Raw genomic sequence first — 21,693 nt, 5'->3', positions numbered from 1 at the left:
AGTGCCCTTGAATACGATACGTACTTATAACACCTCGTGATAATGAGTTAAACAGTAAAATGACAATGACATGTATTTCTTTCACCAAACATATAAATATATATTATCAAAATAATGCACGTTTCCACGTCACTCTTTATATAAAACGACCTTAGCCACAACGCTTTTCATACTCAATAGTCCAGTCATAGAAATTCGCTTTGCCCAAGAAAGATATATCTGTTTACATGACCAATATGTAATAAAGTTAAAAGCATATACAAGGTCTGCATTGTTGTCAATTTTCAATACAAACCAATCTACTAACCCTGCATATTTCTAACATGGATTTGCTTTCTTCTAGGCTTGTATTGTGTACATACAAAGGCGAGATTTCTTAAACATTTACTGCAATACTCAGGAATGTCTAGATTTCTAAACATTAGCTTTTTAAAGTTTACATTTTACTCATTAACGGAAAAGCTTGGTTTGCTGTGGACAAGCAATACACTTATCGATCACGACATTCCTTGCTTGTTCTGTAACAAATGCTTGACGTTCATGCTGTTACAGAAACACATTCTTTACATGATATCCTTCGCTACTGGCTCCTGACGCCACTGCCACTTGTCTCGTTTACCTTCTTCCCATGGTAAAGCCCCATTTCGAGTCGACTTCATTCCCGGGAAACGCCCGACAACACTTCTTGCACATTGGTCTTTCGTCGAGCTCATAGAACTTTTGACTGCAAAACATATAGTAGAAAATATTTGCATATAGTAGAAAATATTTCTTTATTACAGGTCCTCAAATGCTGGCTGGCGACTAAAATAGCTGATGACATGGGTATTGACATGGTCAATCTCCACTTTAAAAACACTCAAAAGACAAGTCACTGTCAAACAAATTTGGAAAGAAAACTTACCCTCGTTTGAATCTGCGATGGCAACAACAGCACGCGAAATGTCCCTCGTGGAACACCTTGTTGAATGCACCAACGACTGAAACAAGTTAAAGCAAAAGGTTTGTCAATTAACACAGGCTGTGAAGTTGCTGGAAAAAGCAAACAGCATGTCTAACTTTTCCTTTACGTAAAGTATGGTTGCAGCAAAGTAACAGAGTGGTCTGGAAGTGGTTAAAGAAATCAGGATATCCTGTACATCTGATACTAGATTTACAAGAGCGAAGATCTGCTTTAAGTAAAAATGTTTCTATCATAACTATGGGAATAACACTTGCAACACACGGTAATAGAATTAAACAAATTAGTAGTCCAAGGACTGTATACCATGCAGCAGTGTTAAAATCAGCCCCCTTACCTTGTCCTCTGATGGGTTTGTTGCAGTAGAAGCACATGAATACATCCTCACCCTCCTGCAAACAGACAAAGTATCTGTAAGCAACTATCTCCTCTATTCCATCCATAAGCCAGCAAACATAATATCGTACAACTAGTAACGTATTCACACCGATAAACAATGATAACAATGTAGACTTATCTTTAGGTCGTCATGAGAGGTGTGGCATAAAAAAGCATAAAAAAGGTATTGTTGATTTAACAACATCAACAGTGGTGAAAGAAGTAAAATACAACAGGACAATAAAGCTATCCATAAAAAGCGACGGAGGGCATTACAAATTATTTGCTATATTTGATCCAAAGGTAATTTTCTCAAGTGTTCACAAATTCATACAATGACATCATAGAAGCTGAAGATTCTTTCATTCATTGACACAGTCATTAGTGTCACAGATAAAAAAAAATGGTAAGTCCAATTCTTTGTGTTTGCCATTGTTAATCATAATATCATATGTTTGTAGCCTTACCACTTGTCTATGTTGACGAACCATCTCCATGGTGAATCCTGACGTGTTGGAGACGGCGGAAAACGGGGTGTGTGGTGTGACCTCGCCTCCCCAGGTGTAATGGGTGGACGTCGACACTACAAAAGACATTCATTTGGCATTGTTTTACAGACTTAGAGCAAATATAGGCGATCTTAAGAGACAACAGAAATAAAACGTCGATCTAAGAGACAACAGAAATAAAAAGTTCAATCTGCAGTAACTAGAAGTAACTAGGATTATATAGGCCTTGAGGAATTCACTAGAAGTGAAAATATACTTACTAGCACTGCCAGGCGTTCCAGGAGTCGGTGGAGGCAGATGTTGCATCCTTGATTGGGAGGTGCCCATCCTAAAGAAATCATAGTGATGTCTTATGATGAAAATGTTCGTGAAAAAGTACATCCAATTTTACTTTCTACATATCAGTTTCTATATCTGATTTAGTGGCCATTCCAATGTTAAAAACAGACAAATAAACCATAATATCAGATAATTTTGTTGATGTTTAGATACTCACTCAAATTTCCTGACCGATACAGAGGGACTTGTTGGGGCTGTAAGGAGATATTATGCAGCATGTTATCACTCTGTGTAGGCTAGCTTCATATACAATAGATTACTACTGATAAAAAGCAATATTTTGTGAAAGCAAAACTGTAAAATACATCTTGGTGAAAGTGTTGTAAATACAGTCTTGTACTGTGCATACTCACTTGCAGGTTCTTGGCTTCGTGATGACGACATAGTTCGGACTTTCCTACAGGGTCAATACAAAATCGATTATTTCTTTGTTCTGATACCTCTCTTCAGCTCACACATAATACCAAGTCCATGCCTTAAGCCTTTATCAAATTGCATAGTAAGGTTACCCATGTCTGAAGTGGCATTGTTTCTAAAAGTAAGGAAAAGACAACTGTTCCTCCTTTCACAACAAATATAGAAGAAGATGACAAAGATGCATAGGAGAAGGATATGTTTCTGTTGTGCACAAAGAAGACCAGCGGCCATTGCTAACTTGTAGTATTGCACTAAACCTTTATGAGCTGGCTTAGAGTCTCTATATCACAGACCATTACACCAATACCAATACTCACACCACTGCAGACAAGGCACTGCACCTGCTACTTAACAGTAGGTGGGAACTTAAATTCCGTGAATAACTTCATCAGGTTGATACACATCAAAATAGTACTAGTACTTATACAATAGAGCAAGGCCTTTGCAGATATAGGTTGTGGGTGGAAAGGATCACGACTAACAGGTTATATTGCAAGCGGTGATCATGATGATGATGGTGCTCGCATGAGATGTAGATACATATACGTTATTTTGTTGGATGTATAACACTTGGTGTGTCACTGGCCTTTATCAGTGGATTATTGATTAACTAGTTTGAAAGACTATTTCTGCAATGGTGTTCCAAAGATGATATACTGTCTTCTTTTGTTGTAGGGAAAAAGCAGACACGAGCAATGTATCAGAGACGGGATAAGGGTTTACTAGCATCTAGAGACCCAGGATCCAAAATAATGTCATTGTTTATGGGAATGATGTGGGGAGGTATACCGGAATTAGGCAAAAGGTTACTTCTCTAGCCTAGTGCTTAGTCCAACAAACCAAATCATAAAGGCTGTGTGAAAGAAAGACGCGATGGTTACCAGCCGTGAGCCAGGTGTAAAGGCAAACGAAATACCACAGCCCTAGTCTACCACCGACGGGCACCAAAAACAAACCATTAGCGAAAAAAGGTGTATTTTTGTTATCGGTTTAACGTCCCACCTTATTGAGGTATTCTGTTCATCAGTCACTTTGCTATAAAAGAGAAAAACTTTGTGAAAAGTGTGCATCCTGTTAGAAATGAATAACACGGCTCTTTTAAAACTGGTGAATGAATCAATGATTCATTGAAGAACCGTTCTTGGTGTAGTGAAAAGACGGAGACACATACACACATCAAGCTATGGAAAGAGCCATGATGCAACTTCAAGAAGAAGAGAGAACGTACTGAGATACAGACAAGCATAGAACGAACAACGTCATACAGACAGAATATAACACGGTGGTGGTAGTAAGAATTCGTCCAGGAAAGTAGTAGTAGGCATCCTTCTATAGTGAATGATAGTAGCACTATAGGTGTAGCGCTGTGGAAGTCTTCCGTGCGCTCAGCCATATCAGTACATGTGGAGAAAGGGCCAGAAACTTACGGTAGGCACATCTCATGGCAGGGCTTCCCGTTGAGTAGAACCATTTTGTCGTCTGGGTGAAACTTGATGTGGCAGGCAACACAGGTACTCGCCGGCTTCTCAGTAGGGCTATTCCTGTAAATACAAGTTACAGAACATTACAGAGACTCAAGATCGCTTTACTTGCTTCCATATTAATGACGCAGATTCTTCTTTGAGCTGAGGATATCCAACAGTGCATTGGTGATTATTTGAGTTGGACAGACAATATCTAGATGTCCTTAAAAGCTTAGTTACACTGGAACTCGAATAGGGACACCAGAATGGCGGCGGAAGTAGCTTCCAATGTTAATCACTAGCTTCTGCTCCAAACTACTTTATTGCTTCATGGTCACCATGGATTGTCTTTGAGATGGCACAGGAGAATATTGCCAAAAACACTCAGCACACAGCATTTTGGAAATGAGAGACACTCAGTACTCACGGCATGCATGTCTCGTGGCAGGGGCTGCCCCGGTAGGTGCCCATCTTGTCGTGTGGCCCAAAAGGACGCTTGCAGCTGACGCAGATGGTGGCGTTTAGGGCCTCAGATCTAATGATAGAGATAACACAATTATCACATTATCACAATATGCAATGATTTATAGCACAACTTCATTGCAGAACAATTGTATGTGATACAACATATGGAGACTGTTGATACTGAACAGAAGTTCTAGGAAACTGCACTGCGCCATAAGATACTGTGTATAGTATGGGTTATGTGGTGGTATGTCTAATACCTAAGTATTTTCCTATGTATTGTCCAATATATGCAGTCTGGTTACATATTGCACTTACTTCCCATCAATGCTGTTCTGGGAAACACTGCGATGCCGGAACGTGGAGACTTCACTATAGGCAGACGGGCGGAGGTGGGTGTCGTATCCACTGGCAGACGTTGAGACACTGAGCGATAGAAGTAAAACTTAACGTACTATTTATGAAGATGGCAGTGAAAGCTTATGAAATCTTATGGATTGTATTCGAGAGGGAAACGTGTTTAAGAGGGAGCGTCATAAGTTTGCAGTCAGGAGAAAGAAACCTTTTGCTGTAGAGGCAATTTGAAACAGAAATTTGAAAGGCTGGCCTACAATGAGCTCAGATACAGAACACAGTGCATCATCATCATTCAAACACGCAATCTATAAGGTCTAATGGAGGTCTAAACGAACTAAGAGGATTAACAAATCACCAATAAGCATAGTATTTTATTCAGCAGGATAGCAATTCAAAGGACAACTTCACGCAGTTTAGCTGCAGAACGTCTAGGTTTAAGAATAGTGTTTTACTTTTTTTTTTTTGTCAAGTTGCTGAACCATTCTTTATATATTTTAATGTGTAGCATGCCCCAATTCAACCATGTAAGCCATGTAAATAATAAATGAACCAGTTCATTCATTCATTCAAAGAAAGACGATGATGTTGGGCTCACCGTGACCGAGTGCTTCTCATGGTGTTGACGCCATGGAGCTCGTGGATGGACTGCTGCAGGTTCTGTACGGACCTGTCCACTTCATCGATGGACGAACCGCTGTCCACCCGGTAACTGCTACCGCCATCCAGTATTCTGGTGATAGGGAAAGATCAGAGTGCAAGGTTGGAGTGATTGTAAGTGAATTTCTTTTACGGTTGCCTAGTTATTCATGAGGATGTATATTCCGATACTTGAAGCAGAATCAACTCCCTAACACAAAGTAAAGGTCTGACAGGTGTTTTGGTTTCGCGAATACATAGAAAAAATCAATTTGTCGAAAGTCAACTGGCATAGACATGGTATAGTGCCCCGACCATCCAGACAAGGATGGGACAAGCTGAAGGTGAATACTACACACATATTTCGCTTCTTGGTTTTCTATTCTAATATTGGTCATTAAGGTAAACAATGCCATAAAGCAAAGAAATGTTTCATGAAACGTTACGATAAAGGACTTAAGAAACTTTTTCTACTTTCCCCTATACCCCGTACGAGGCAAAACATGCCTAGTAGTACCTTATTTGCTGGCCTCTACTCGGTAGAGTTTGGGTGCCCAGGAAGGCCTCAGTGGGCAGAAGGTACGCCTGCTGGGTCTGGCCCCTCGGCAGCGTTAGAGCTCTCATACCGCCATCGATGGTGGCTGTCGGCTGCGTTTGCAGGATGTACAACTGGGCGGACATATTGAACTTGAGTTTAGCAAGCTTTTCTCGCACCTTTGCATGTATAATACTATGTACGCCCACCACAAGTCAAATCCTGTCTTATTTATTTTATTTATTTACTTATTGAACAATGTCATGTAAATTATAAATTGAACATGTAAAATATTTTTGGTTGGATATTTAAAGTAGTGTGATTTTATGTGAATGTCTCTATTGATCGTGTGGCATCGGTAGCCAACGTGCTGAGGACTTGCGGACACTGGATCGAGAGGTCATGGGTTCGATTCTTTGCTAGATATTATGTCCTCGGAAAAGGCAATTCATACGCTTTTCTCCCTCCACCCTACACAAATAGCTCCTAATTATATGGCCTTGAAATGGCTACGAGACCTTTACCTTCAACAACTAATTAACCGTGCCCACAAGTGTGCGAGGACGTTTCCTTGCTATAGTGCTGTGATTATCACCCATTCAAATGTGTAAATTTGAAACTGAGTTCAAGGTTGTCCCATACTTACAACCAATGGCTGCCATGAAAAAAGCAGCAATGAAGCGCAAAACAATGTTTAATCATCTACAAATTTTTAGCACACTGCCAATTTTTTAAATACTTGTTCCAGTCTGGCTGTAACGTATTACAGAAAAACGAATTGAATACGAACAATAGCTGTGAAATGCCAGACTCTTAGTCAGATATGTATACGCCCTGGTAAGAAAACCTTCCTATGACGCACCGGAAAATACAACCCACGCATTCCCAACAACACAAAGGAGCGCTTAAGAAACTTCACCAGCGTTTAACGGCCTACCACAAACTATCATTAAAGATTTTAGAGATACTTTGAAGATTGCGCCACATACTTTATGTATTACATATCCCTTTATGTCTGTGTTATCATAGATAGAACATCTCCAATCACAACAAACAAGTATACACGTCCGGCCTTGGCCAGGGCCCTACTTTACGAGGTTTACAGGGTGACGTAGTGGCAAATATTTCACAGTCTGTGGAACCCTTTGTCGCAGGGCTATTTGTGGGGCGTATCATGATGAGTTGTATACACGAGTTGGGTCTTTAAACATGTGGGCTGAAACGTGATGTCTATGCCTGTGTTTACATGGGCTAGGTTTTTAAATGTGTCAGCTGTTACGTGATGTCTGTACCTACTGTTACATGAGTAAGGTCTTCAAATATATGAGGTGGAACGTAATGCCTGTTGTTATATTTATTTAGTTAATCTCCAAGGAGATCTTTCGGTGGCCACAAAGACATTATAGAATTGGCCAAGCAGTATCTATTGCCACTACGAAGATCTGCTTGGAGATTGGCATGAGTTAGGTGTCCAGATATGTGAACTAATTCTAATACGTGATGTCTATGTACCTGTTGTGGTTGAGATGCAACCGGCATCTGCTGTATATGCTGAGGTTGGATGGTCTGGATGACCTGTTGGAGGGGCACAGTTTGCTGGATGTACTGTGGCCTGGGGAGGGTGGCCTCAGCCACAATGATGCGGGGACTGACCGGTGCAGGAACCATCTAGATATTTAGAAGACCATTATTTTTGTAATCCAGACTTAATATAATGTCGTAAAGTACAAAATAAGGCTAGTTACTTAGGGACTACAATGAAGAGTGTACCGGTGTTAAACTTTAAACTCTAACTTTACGTTTGAACGAGAAAATAATAACATAGCATATGCATGTATAAGGTCATTGAAAACAATATTTAGCATTTAAAAATATTTAGGACCAAACAAGAGAACAGAGTTCCTGAAACAACAAGACAGGCTCTATTGTTTAGCAACAACTTAGAGCGTATGGATCTTTACCTGAAAGATTAAGCAAACTATTAAAGGTTCACATAGAATAAAATCTAGCTTCATAGGTATTGTAACAGGCTAAAATTACAGAACTACAACTTCACTGCCAAACCGGAACTCACTACAGCTGTGAACAATCTACGTAATATTAGACAAAGATTGTGATCTTTAGTTACCTGGTGATGCAGCATAGCCATACCTGGGGAGGTGATACTTGTACTCGCTGTTCCTGTTTGGTGATTTGGACTGGTGGTGGCTTTTTCTTCACCGGCTCGGAGCTCCACTTTACCGTTGAGGACCAGAAGGGCCCGTTCGGCTGGACTGGCTCGGGGACTTCCTTTTTGACCTTGCGAACCTTCCGCGTGGTCGTGATGACGCGATTTCCTGTGATCTCGACGTGTTTGGTGCCTTCCGTAATCCCGTCTGGGTCTTCTTCGTCTTCAGGAGGCGTGGCGGGGCGCGGCGCCGGAGGCGGCCCGAGATTCCAGTTGACTTTCCTCTTCCACTCAGGTGTGCCTGGAGGTGTCGCCTCTTCCTCCGTGTACTCGCTTTCGCTCTCTTCGCTCTCGATCGTGGTGGCAGTCCGGTACGTCACGTGTCGCGTTCGTTTTCGTGTACGTCTGGACGGAGGGTTGTGCTTGTTGGATCACCCTCCTTGTTTCTGATGTTGTCGTCGTGGTGCCGTTGCCATTCGGCATTCTTGGGTGGTTACTACTTCCGTTTACTTCTGCTGGCTTACGTCTCTTATCCTCGTTCGGTTTTTGCCGGCCTGGTCTTCCTGCGGTCGGTTCTTCGTCGGTTGTTTGTGGGGGTTTCCCGTGACGACCACTTGGGCCTACATTGTTTGAATACTCATGATCATTAACGGTCTGCGGTGGTGGCCGTCCTCTGCGTCCGCTCGGTACAACATTGGTCGGTATAACCACTTCGTCCACCATTTGTGGAGCCTTTTCTCGACGGTTACTTGGGTTGACGCGGGTTGGTACAATCTCTTCATTCACGGGTTGTTGTTGTTTTGGTTTCCCGCGTCCGCCTCCTGTTGGATTCACGTGACTCGGTACGATCTCTTCGTCGACCATGGTCGGCGGCGGCTTGCCTCGTCGTCTTGGAGAGTTGACATTGGTAGGTTCTATGACTTCGTCTACCATGGGCTTAGGCGGCGGCTGTATACGTCTTCCACTCGACCTACTCGGAGCGAAAACCTCGTCTGCCTTTTCCATGACTGCGTCTGCCATTCTGCCAGGCGGTCCACCGCGTCCACCAGTCGGCCTGACGGTACTTGGCGCTATCATGTCTTCATCTATGGGCTGAGGCCGCCGGTTAGACCCCCTACCCGCAGGTACTGGGTCCGCCGTTCTGCCAGGCGGCCCTCCCCGTCCTCCGGTCGGCCTGGCGGTACTTGGCGCTATCATGTCTTCATCTATGGGCTGAGGTCGCCGGTTACTCCCCCTACCCGCAGAGTTCCCGCTAGGCCTCCCACCCCGTCCGCCCGTGTACCCAACATGTGTCGGTGTGATGACTTCGTCGATCATATTGCGTGTCTAATATCTCTTCCCATAAGCATGAAGAAATCTTCTGTCTTTCCAGTTTTTCCTTCTTGTTCTGTAAGTCTCCCAGTCTTTCTTAGAAACTGATGAGACCACTGATATTGTTTTTTGGGTCACTTCATAAGTTACCGACCGGGTGTAATGTTACGCGGATCTTTGTCAGTTCGAAGCCCGTGGCATGAGAAATTTCCGGTACGCGCTTCCACGTTTTTTTCACAGACCGGTGACGCACTGCCCTGGTTATGAAAACAGATCGCCCTGTTTGATGATATTCCTGTCGGTAAACAGACAGACCTCACAACCGAGATTCCTGAAAAGATAGTGAAGTGGAACAGTGAGAAAACTATAACAACAACCACGACAACCACCTGGTGTTACGTTGTCGTGTAAACAATGTAAAAGACGAGATACATATCTGACCCAAAGCTTACAGTAGAAAGATTTCCTTACGCTGAAATATTAATACAAGTGTTCTGTTAGTGTTAGCACGCTGATATTTTGATTTAGTTACACTTTGCGTGTAGACACATTCTTTGTGGTATGTTCATTGACGTATACATATGTCAGAAGTGTTTGAAGACGCACCGGGCTTCAACAACATGCCTTTGTGATTTAGTTACTGGCGTGTCTTCTCACTGTTTGTCATTTGAAAAACAATACGCTCGATCACTGCCAAAGGCGTGTGTTAAAACCATTAATTCGCAGGCTTTCATCAACATACTACCAAAGGCGAAGGGACAACATGCCCGTATTTATCATGATACATATTTCACCACAAAACAATCTATACGTATACACACGGTTTGTGTAAGAATACAAAGGACATTTTTGAAGCATGTACTTCATCATCTAGGGCAAAGTAGGGTGAAGGTACGTTAGCATCCATGGCCAATTTCGACACAAACATCATGATGATAGACTGCTTGTCACACCATTACTTACTAAGTGCTGTGTATTGTATTACATCTACCCTCGGGATTATGTTTCACAACCTTGTATTCATTATATATGATATGAGTTAAGGTTAGTATAAAAAATTATGCCTTAACGAAGATGATAATATTCTGTTGTTATACTTATAGGTGACTTTTACATGGATTTGGCTCGGTACAAAGAATCCATAAATCGGTATGGTTGGCATGTAAAAGTTCAGTTTTTAAAGTGATAACGACAAGACCAAGGGCTGCATTTGCGGTAACAAACATACAATCAGTACTGTGTACTTGATTAGCCTCGGATCCATATTGACTATTCCATAGAACCTAAAATTGTATCTCTAAGGATACTACATTGTAATAGTCATATAGATGTGTATATACTCCGCATCTTCCCATGCGACACACAAGACATCAATGAGTATCTCTAACAAACACAGATGAAGCTTTATATATGTACTCACAAATACTGATTTTCTGTAGGACCATCGAAGAATTGTATCTGGACTATGAAACGCCTGGGCAGGTTGGGTGGGGTTCTAAAAACGTTGTCAAAAACAACGTTACGATCTGAATGTTTATTAATATTTAATCACACACACGTGAGTAGCGTATGCGTAGTGTCTGTGGTGGCAACAACAAGCGTCCGATTTTACAACTGCACCTGCTACCAGATTGTATCTACTCTTTGTGACGCACAATGTACCAAATTAGTCATTAATCAAGACTTTACCTCTCACATCAAGAGCAGGGTCTTAGAAAAATAAGATATATTGCTGAAGCTATAATCTTGTAGACGTTAGGGCTGTTACGAAAGAACCTGGTTCTTTGCTTGATGATTTTCAAACAGCTGCATAGCGATTGAGAAAATTGTCTAATTTGGTCCTACCAGCATCAAGTAGTTAATGATATAGCTATAGCTATGACCTTAGGCGTTTTTTCCGCGCCATGCACACTAGCCACGTTATTGAAAAACAACCAAACAGATTCTATTCTTATCCCCATAGCAGAGCACAATGCGGGTTGCCATGTTATGGCTGCGTAAGGTTGGACACCATCAATCATTTTAAATGTGTTTGAATATAAAGGAGAATTATGGGGTGCAATAAAGTCACACCAAGTATAATGTCCTTGGTCACACCTTGTTGGTGATATGTCATAACCATAAAACAGCTAAAAGAATGGATCTACTTGTGTATATTGATTGTAACAACAAGGCAACAAAAAATTAAAGTAATCTGAATTTTCTTGCAGAACATTTGCATCGAAAACTTTGGGTAAACGGGTGCCTAAGCCAATCTTACTGAATACCGTGTGATTGTATTAGTACACTCAACAACACTACCGAATATACCACAAATTTATTCGTATGCTAAGCTATTCTAATATTATATTTATCTACTTTATGGTATACTTACAAAATGTAGATCTTTTGAATGTGTTCGGTAGAAAATTTAGTAAACTGGCAAAGTTGCATTGTTTTGGTAAAACTGCCGAGCGTAATCACCCACCCCTTTGACGTAAGACAAATTTGCACCTTGAGGTAAACAACACATTTACATGTACTTAACGCGCCTAATAGTAGGATCAAATAACCCTGACACACATTATAGATAGGAAATAAGATAAAGTGGGACAAAGCTTTAGCATTGTTGCATAGGCTTAAGTAGGAAATAGTCCAGACAATGAACAGACTACAGAAACAACCGTGTCAAGGCAATATTGAAAATGCATAATTAATAATTCAAAAGAGAAACAGGGGCAAGGCCGTGACTTGGCTACATGTGACCTTGAATGTCTCGATCTGACCTTCAAACCGTAAAGTCCTTTCTTGGTAACGAAACCAACATGTACTACAAGAATTACTAACCATCTTATGACACAATTCCGATTGAAATCAGGTAGACTTCATCTATCCAAATTACAAGGACTGTAAAGTTGACTTACTGCCAAAGTACCTTACCTGCATGACATACCTATGACAGCTAGACGTCTCCATGCACACGATTATACATTGTACATAAAACAGATGATTTAAAGGCGCAATATTAGACTTCGACGTATAGCTTCGTTACAACCTGAATGGGCTTGAAAAGTACTGATATAACTAGTAAGCTAAAATTATCATTGGTGTAAGTATACTAACCTCATAGGAGAAAGATAATGATCTCACCTTGCTTTGCCTTTGCAAGCGCATCTGGCTCTAATGCTCCTATTTGTAGAGGATTGCTAAGCCGATCGCTACATAACCCGATTCCATGGTCGCCATGCTATTGAAGTTGACGCCGTTCATAGCTAGGTATAATTAAACTGCTGTCCACCACGAAACAACGAAATGGCGGCGCCCGAAGGGCCAAACAACAAGAAGACCTACAGCGACCAAATAGGTCACATTTGCATACAGGTGACATGACAGGTACCGAAAAAAGCGATCTGCTGTCCATCCACAGTAAGATGCCCCATCTTTGATTGACAGTAGTGGAAAAATGGGTCATATTTCCTGTACGAGATTTATTATTGATAAACCCATGAGGATTCTGTGCTGACGTTACGGCTGCAACAGCAATGTTGAGCTTTTTTCTCAAGGTCGACCTCATCTTTGTGTTATAGATGCTTGACTAGCAATACGCCCACATAAACAAGGTCAAGATACCATACATGTTGGACAGGTGACGTTAAGCATGTCTAAATGGCAGGTAAATTCACGAATCTACTAGAAAACCAACACCAAAGGTACTCACGATACAACCGCGCACACAAATAAGTCTAAAGTAATGAAGACTTACAAAATCAGCGATATGATGATGCCAGAGAAGTCATTTTGAGTCTTGTCCTGCTCTTACACCTCTCAGTCGTTGACCCCCTTCTGATAGAACACAAACAAAATGGCGGCCGGCATGCGGTATGTCGTCCGACCACACGACAGGTGTGGGACCTGTACCGTGTCTCATCCATTTGACCCTCACCTGTTCACAACCTTTAGGTTCTCAGAGCACAAAGAGGTTCCAATCATCCATTGCCATTACGCCTTAACCCGTAAATGTGTTATTGGTCCAACGATGATTTTGTGATCAGTCCTGATCCACGACAAGAGTGATTGGTTTTAGTGGTGTGTTTTGGTTGCGTGCAGGTAAAAACAGTCTAGGTCAAGACCCAGATCTGACTCGAAATGCAATAACAGAGGACAGCTGAAAAGCCCCTGGCAAACAGATCTTCAAAGTTTTAAGTATTCGTACGTTGCGTGAAACAATCACAAATATCACAAACCAATTTTTCGTCTACATCTGTTCTCTTGTCTTGTCGGATAATGATCTATTCTAAACTTTATTGGAGCTTTTGTTACCAAAAGGAACACCCAGTTACCCGAAAATTGATGCACAGACCATTCCACAAAACATTGGTACACAGATCATCCCTAAAACTGAACCCTGAAACATTTGTCCTAACAACAAAAGTGGTAACAATACACGTCATATGCATCAACAACGTAGACGTCAGAAGCACAAAACAACGTGGACAATAGTATTGACAGAGGAGTCTAACCGAGTCAAAAGCAGCGGCTATCCTTTTCTACCTAACGTGTTGTGGGAGGGGGCGTGGAGCGCGATATATGGGAGACCATGGCTAGCGTTCTTCCCAGGCTATTGTTCACATTGTCCCAATAATAACAGCTGCGGGCATCTATCTCTCTACGGGTTATCATGTCTGCATGGGTGGCATTTATGTCCCTCTTACGACTCCCATAACGTACATGATTGAATCGTCGCCAAATGGCCAACAGATTATGTCTTAACACCTAGGTCTGCGTATAGTCAATAGTGAATGACTAACTCATAAAATTATTGCATGGTTTTTACCTTTACAAATGAACCGTCTAATTTGACAACTCACACAGTAGCAAGCTTTGCACAAATCAAGAGCACATTTGCTCACAAGTTGTGATGAAATACATGCACAAAGTCAATGGTGAATGCTAAATGATGTAAGTGCTCTCAACTCCATGGCGCCGACAGGCAATAATGTCTGTCAAGAATTGTTTCCAGGTGATTTAATCGTTTAAGAGGTGAGCTTGCAACATCTACCCAGACGTACTCATCACGTTTAAGCGTGGGGCGTGGACTTCGCTGTTGTCATCGGGAAAAATAATGGATACCTTGAAGCATCAACAAAATCAACAAGAAACCATTATCCCTGATTACGTAATTTATAATTAGAAGAAACAATTACAGTAGTATATGTAACTAGAATGTTTACTTTTGTACAACAATACGCACTACGTTTTGGTGATATGGAAGCAAATGTAACACAATAATAGTTTGGTAATTTTTAATAACAGCTTACAGAGGACGATGCTAATGTTCACTAGGAGCTAAATATACTGTTTATATGGTTAAACAGTGACATGACATTTCAACCATGTGTTTTTCCATTTCCTAATTGAATGAGTGTATTTCGTGAAGATTTTCACACTCTGACAAATTATGACTGACACATTGGGGACGCTAGAGGACTTTTCCATACCGAAAATTTTTCACGATGAAAAGATCTGTCAACACCCACCTAATTACTTAACATCATGCCTTGTTTTCGATGTCAAATTGATGATGGATCGTTTGCTGCCATTTCGATATGGCTTGTTATTATTACAGATACACAAACGATGCCCTGGCCAAGTTATCTCCAAAAGTAAGTCTTCTGGTGGCTACAAAACAGTATCAAATTGGCAAGACAGTATCATTGGCAGGGTTGGATACTCCACAAAAAAGAGACCTGTACAAAGAAGAACGCCCTATAAGAACGCCTAAAAGTCAAAACAAGCCAAAGGCTAAATAACTCTGCTTAATTGGAGTGTACTTTTGGTTAGCAGACGTGCTAGCCACCTTGAAAGCTAAAGAGATCACCGTGACTTCTGTTGAATATCGGCGCCATGCTCCAAGACACAGGTTTCCAGTCCGATTACTAATGTCTTACCAGGTCATCGAGCAACAATTTCAAACTTCTGCGGTATTCCCTCCAGGTGCAAGCTACTACATCCTATTCAGCAGGGGTCATGAGGTCATTCTTAAGTCTTGCATCATAAAGACTTCAAGGGTGAACCGTAGATACAACACTTACAACAACATTGTTTCCTTAGAAAAGCTAAATCCAGTTCACATTGAGAGAGTTACGTAGTTCAGTACCAGGCCTCCAGCAGGCTCAAAGAAAACAGCAAGGGTCGTAAGGTCATTCGTAAGTCTTACATTAGGACTTCAAAGGTGTTTGCTGAGGATCAGTGAACTGCACTTACAACGTTGTGTTCTTGGAAATAAGAAGAAAATCCAGTTCACATTAAGAGAGGGTTAAATCGTTCAGTAGCAGGTCTCCTTCTAGCTCCAAACAAACCTGTTAATTGACAAATAGCAGTGCCTTGTGGAAGACAACAGATCTGTCATGAAATATGACAGATTAAAAAAGAAATATCGTTGTCAATTCTTTCAGGACCAAATGGGTTGCCAATTATCTGTAAAAAAAAGGAAATTGGATGCAAGATACTGATTTCAGAGAATACTAAGATCTCGGAAACTGCAGTTTAAACTACAGTTAGGCCCCATATGTTGTTAACTCAAATATCTTGAAATCACTGAGCCAAGATCATTTTATTTACGTTTGTGTTCTTCTTGTGACAGAAGGCCTCGCGAAAGTGCCTATACTTTTGTTGTGTCAATAAAGTAGTCAAAAATGGCTGAACTAATGCCAATATCATGTTAAAACCAAACGTTGCAATTACACAAAAGTATTGATTAATTTCTTCATTAATTTCTCTGAGAAAAAATTTCTACTGACCGAAACAGTTGAAAGTGAACTTACATCCACGCTAGCTGATTTCCTTCACCGACCCTTTTAACTCTTGCTGTTCAAGAATGTGTCCGTCCACACTCCGCAGACGCCACATACCTCTTGGGTATCTTATTAGGAGATACACTTCAGGTGTAAATACTCAATGACACACAAACAATAGGCTACTGTTGACAAGAAATATTGCCGTAGCATTAGACATCTTGTCTTGGTGATAGATTGATGATACATAGATGCATGGGGTCAAATAAAAACAGCTGTGGTAGGGCGAGAGGGCAAGACACTTCTTTCTAAAAACATCCGATATTTTAAAGTCAATAACATAAAACAGCACAAATATCTTAATGAATGGTAAGAATGTAATGGGGCCAACCCATCCGAGGTAAATTGTTAAGACCGCAGGAATTCGATTAGCATCTGTAAGTAGTGCTTTATTGGTGGTTCTCTTCCCATGGATCTACAAATTAACTTGTATTTACCAAACCTTTTTACGGTAAAATATGTCACTAAAGGTTATTCAAAAGGAACTACAACTGATTTTTGTACCATTGATACTATCTACAGTTTAGGTTTGTTAGCCAGAGTCTTGTTTTACATTATGTGGAAGTATTAGAAGCAAATACATCGTAGAGCTTCCTGTGGTACATGTAAAACTTTTAAACGTATTTGACCATGGGGCACAACAATGTCAACATCCTTTTGACAGTTCAAGGCAAAACCTCGGCATACTGAGAAACAGTCCAACTACAATAAAACAAACCACTATTGTGTAGTCATGTGCAGTTCCGGCTTACATATGAGAACTGTCATTTTAACTAAACCAAGAAGTGACCCGAAATGTCAAACTTGAGAAAAACAGGATGTAGTGATTAAAAGCGTGGGATGCAGCGAATACATTACCAAGATCTGCAGAACCTTAACGTTGTTTTTGTTTTATTCATGAAGGACAACATTGGATATAACTAATAGTTCATCCCTACCCATAAAACAGTGAGTGCCCTTAGTCCTGACACACCTGAAACCAGGAAGGTTACAGTGTAATGTAATATTATTTAACATATTTGCAACAGCAACTTCATAGTTGTTTTTCATCTTCATATGCATAAACCTTTGCTATAACCTACCATTGAAGAATGACGAATATAATCATGGACAGTGAGTGAGGGTATGGGTATTTAACACATCTTTGCTAACTGCACTGCCAGACAACATACTCTTATAGCCACCGATCCCCTCCCCTTGCCTATCAATGGCCACGCTTCGTGAAGTGTTGAGTGGTAGGTACAGATTACTCGTGAAAACAAAATGGCGTCAAGGGGGTGTGGCCGATATAATTCTGTAACAATGCTGTTGCCATTAGCCAGAACAAGGCTTGTACACAGCCTCCTAACAGTTGTCTGTTCTCAAAGAAAAGTACATACATCACAGACTCTGTTGATGTATCATGTGAGCCATTCCCAGACTAGTATGAAGGCATGGCTGTGATTAAAAAGACGTTTTGGAACAGTTTTGCTCCGGGCGAGAGGTTTTCCGATCCCAGCATGATCGTTTTCCTCTCTACGGTCACTTTGCTGTTATTGTTCGAGACGTATAATTATCCCAATTAGGTCGGCGTTTGTGTTTTTGTTCCTGTAAGCTCCACGAGAATTCGGAGGACCAGGACCATCGAAGCTTTAAATAGTAGTCTACTCCTCAAAATACTTTATCCAGCAACCCAAGAAGACTGGTAGAGACTAGCTAGTTACACGACGTCAGTGAATTTATTATACACTATCAACTTTGCAAGCAAGTTTCCGTGTTATTTCTCCAACCGTGTCAATGTTGTCATAGAGGCGCAACTGAACAAATTGACTTGCACAGTGTGATCAGATGAGGTCACTGTTTGCCCATTTACAGAAAGCATTTGAGACACACAAAAAACAGTTCCTGGCCTTGTAAACTGTGCCAACGTGGGTGACATTTGAAAAGGAAAGGGGTCACGCCGCAAATATGCGTATGACATCCCGCTCCATATGGTGTAACGAGGGGAACGTGATTGGGAAGTGCAAACAGCTCTTTGAAAAATCGCTGCACGCAAGTTTTCAAAGAACGACAGCTTCCCAGGGGCCGCCACTACAAGCTCACGTCACAGCCTAACGCCTACAAGTATCCCTTTCAATGATCACTTCACTCTAAACCCACCTGTGTATTCAAGGATCCTACGTTGTTTCGACGACTTAACAAGTTTTCCGAACAGCGAAGAAAACAGGTGTTCCGTCCCCTCAAAAACGCCCTGCGTATTTTCCGACCAATTTTCCCCCGATCTGCCCCGGACCTCCTGTTGCTTTTCCTTATTCAGGACTTACATGGGGCAGCCCTTTGTGTTGACATTTAAAACGACTAGGCGAAAGGCCCTGAGAACGACGGGAAGAAAGGAGGGTTTTGTTTACTAGGTACAACGTTGGCGGGAGATTGCGAGCGCCCCGGGGCACAACCAGGACCACGTGACCGCAAAATTAAAGCCGTGATAATCACTCCATCTGAAACGGAGGTATTTTTCCTGGCCGTGTTTACGTTTCTGTCACCGTTGGGTGGTTTTGACCTACAAAGGAACCGTGTGTAAGTAGGTGAAGGGAAAGGAAAAGGTCGCCAAGTAACGCTAGTTGAATTAGCGGGACGGGACAGAACAACTTTTGTTTGTGTCACTGGGCGGCGGTGGGGTGTTTTTTATGTGACGTGAAGACCCGCCTGTAGCTAGAGCGCCACCCTGGTTTGCTATGCCGTTTCATGATGACTCGCCCCTTGTACCAAGGCATGTTTTTGACCAGAGGAACTATTCTTTTAAACTCATTAAGAAGTCAACTCACGTGCTGGCAGTGAAACGCCCTTTCTGGTACAAAAGACCATACACAGCCGACGAAGCGGACTGTAAAATTACATTATAACTTTGTAATTTTGAACTAAACATCCCTGTTGTAATGTACAGGAGGTCATGGGTCGAGAAACGCATCAATGGCTACAGTTCAGTCTACTGTAACGAGACGGGGAGGGGGGTAGAGTTGATGATGTGTTGTACAGTGACAGAGCCATGCGTGGCAGACACCGTCCTTAAGATTACTACATGCGTGACCTAACTTAAAAATCCCGTGACACGAGAACAACTACGGCAATCACTGGTTCGTTTTAGTCAAAACCTGTCAGATTAGCAGGCTCAACTATCAAAATGTATTGACAGAAGGTTTTACACAAACACTTGGGCATGAAATTCACATTCGTCGTACTGACCTACGACGATTGTACAGTACAGGCGCGAGAACCAATTGTTCTTACCATACGTCAAACCTCATACGCAGTTAAACTCACATACCTTCACTTCAGTGTCTTGCCAACCAAGTTCCTCTCTGTTTAAAGATACTGTTGTCGCTCTGAAAGGCAGAAGAGGGCCGCCAGAAACTCGGGACGAATCCCGGTCCACTGCTACAGTACAGGGATGTGGTTAGGTGGGTTCAACACGACAGTAGGCGACACAGAATTCTCCAAAGGTTAGAGGTCAGCCTCGCGCACCCATAGTGATCGATTACGCCCACCCTACCAGAACAAAATGGCGGTCTCGTGGGAACTGTTTACTTCTTAGTCTACTGTACCTTTTTTTGTCTTAAACACAGCTTACTTTTTTTTCTGGATCCAAGTAGATCTCATATCATATTAGATGCCAATCTTTGGAGCTCGCTACTGTTTGGTGACCTTGTATATGTCGCTAGGTCATTCCTGTTGGCTGACGCCCTGAACCGAACCTTCAGGTTTTGTTGCCGCAGGGTTGATCTGTGTGTAGCAGCCTGTGAGTCACTGTGCCCATAAAGTGCCTGGCATATTTGCTGAACAATTGAACTACACAGGGGTGCTTTACATATGTCTTGAACAATTGAACTACACAGTTTGAAGTCTTCCAAGATTACGGGCGACTGTTCAACGTAATCCGGAAGTCTAAAGAACGTGGCTTCTTCGTGTTTTCAAATCTGCCTTGTCTGATGACGTAGATTTGATTGACAGGCGGATCAGCAGCTTGTGTGCGCTATGTTGGGATGCGGGTGTGACGTATTGTGACGTCGACGATGTCACCTGATCACCTTGTGACGTCACATGGAATGTTTACACGCCCAATGAGTCAAGGACATTAGTCTTCACAGAAGTCAGAAAATATATGTTTGAAAAAAAAAACGATTGTCATGGTTTTCTTTAACTTAAGTTGAGTCAATCCTATTCCATATAATACTGATACCTCTGAAGAACATATGCGATGCCGATGACGGAAAATGGTTGCTTGTGTCGTATCATTGGTTGGTTCTACCTATTTATTGGTGGTGCAAAAATGGACTCTTTTGTAGCTTGTTCTAGGCTATTCTAAAAGGTTGAAGTATAAAACAATGACGAAAATGCGCTACGAAATTGCCGTGTAAGTCAGACAGATTGCCTCATCCAGAATATTTTTACTTTGGCTTCGCGCCACACTACCCCCCCCCTCCCCCGGGCCCTGCACGCACGTGTCATACAATAATTACAAGATAGCATCACACGCTCGTGTTCCTGCACACCTTTTCATCTAGCAGCATCTGTGACCTGGTAGTTTAAAGATCATATCTTTACCTGAATTCTACACATTGTATTATACAATGTTGTTGATTTCTATTTATGTCGCTGTTATACGCAGAATTTAGATTACAAGGAAAATCAGGTTAAACATGGAGATAAACAGAACAGTACCTTCTTGTGTGTGTAAATTCCACCCTAGCACGTTATAAGAAAACATAGCGTGACCTACAGTGTTAAAGATGGGAGGAATGATTCTTAATCAGTACTAATGGTTTGCTGTCCCTTGGGCATAAATTATTTACTGCAACGCGCGAGTAATCCTCGAAGAGTACCAACTAACCTAACACGAGGCTGTCCTTAACTGGATATCAAAAACGAAGGTCTATAATATTTGGTTATGCTCTTTCTTACTGGTTATAAGTGTTGTTTTTTTTCATAAGACATAATTATCATACCAATACACCAGCATCCATTCCAAGAAAGTACTGCCCAACAATGGATTGCCGGAGCATGCCTGAAGGTTTAATTGGTGCCTGCCAAGCGTGGACCATCTGATGTAGTAGTGTTGAAAATAAAAACAAAAACTGCATTCAATGCCTTTAAGAAATGTAAAAATGTTGTCATTTACAACAATGTGTTGATAGAAAAAAGGTATAGCCTGTATCATGTCGATGCAGGTTACTTAGGTGCTTAGGATAAAAACCATCGTCTTAGTGACCCCCAGGGACTGCTATGTAAGATGATTGAATATGTACGATTTAAGTGGGTTTTAAACCGGTCTTTCCTCAATTTTGG

The 21,693-nt window shown here is 41.6% G+C and overlaps 2 protein-coding genes across 5 annotated transcripts; both read right to left on the bottom strand.

Moving 5' to 3' along the window:
- Nucleotides 1-589: 589 nt before the first annotated feature.
- On the bottom strand, nt 590-19,872 carry LOC109481410. Of its 4 annotated transcripts, none has more exons than XM_019783968.1 (16): nt 19,676-19,872; nt 8,189-9,869; nt 7,573-7,728; nt 6,043-6,194; nt 5,485-5,619; nt 4,851-4,958; nt 4,495-4,602; nt 4,032-4,145; nt 3,607-3,639; nt 2,541-2,584; nt 2,345-2,381; nt 2,109-2,176; nt 1,807-1,922; nt 1,299-1,353; nt 905-980; nt 590-724 (listed from the first exon to the last, which is right to left on the bottom strand). In XM_019783968.1, the coding sequence occupies exons 2-16, from the start codon at nt 8,207-8,209 to the stop codon at nt 616-618; spliced, it is 1,332 nt and encodes a 443-aa protein (XP_019639527.1). In that variant the 5' UTR covers nt 8,210-9,869; nt 19,676-19,872; the 3' UTR covers nt 590-615. The 4 variants fall into 4 exon arrangements, with proteins under 4 accessions (XP_019639527.1, XP_019639548.1, XP_019639537.1 ...); XM_019783989.1 differs by having other exon boundaries at nt 8,212-9,869; nt 19,676-19,869; XM_019783978.1 differs by lacking the exon at nt 19,676-19,872 and adding an exon at nt 18,511-18,772.
- LOC109480949 (basic salivary proline-rich protein 1-like) lies at nt 8,519-9,544 on the bottom strand. The gene has a single exon (XM_019783408.1). The coding sequence runs from the start codon at nt 9,542-9,544 to the stop codon at nt 8,519-8,521; it is 1,026 nt and encodes a 341-aa protein (XP_019638967.1).
- Nucleotides 19,873-21,693: the final 1,821 nt, after the last annotated feature.

This window comes from Branchiostoma belcheri, unplaced genomic scaffold (genome assembly GCF_001625305.1).
Source record: "Branchiostoma belcheri isolate BF01 breed outbred unplaced genomic scaffold, Haploidv18h27 scaffold109, whole genome shotgun sequence".
Classification (NCBI taxonomy): Eukaryota; Metazoa; Chordata; class Leptocardii; order Amphioxiformes; family Branchiostomatidae; genus Branchiostoma; species Branchiostoma belcheri.
Note: the sequence above shows the minus strand (reverse complement) of the source record. Positions and strands in the feature narration are given on the sequence as shown.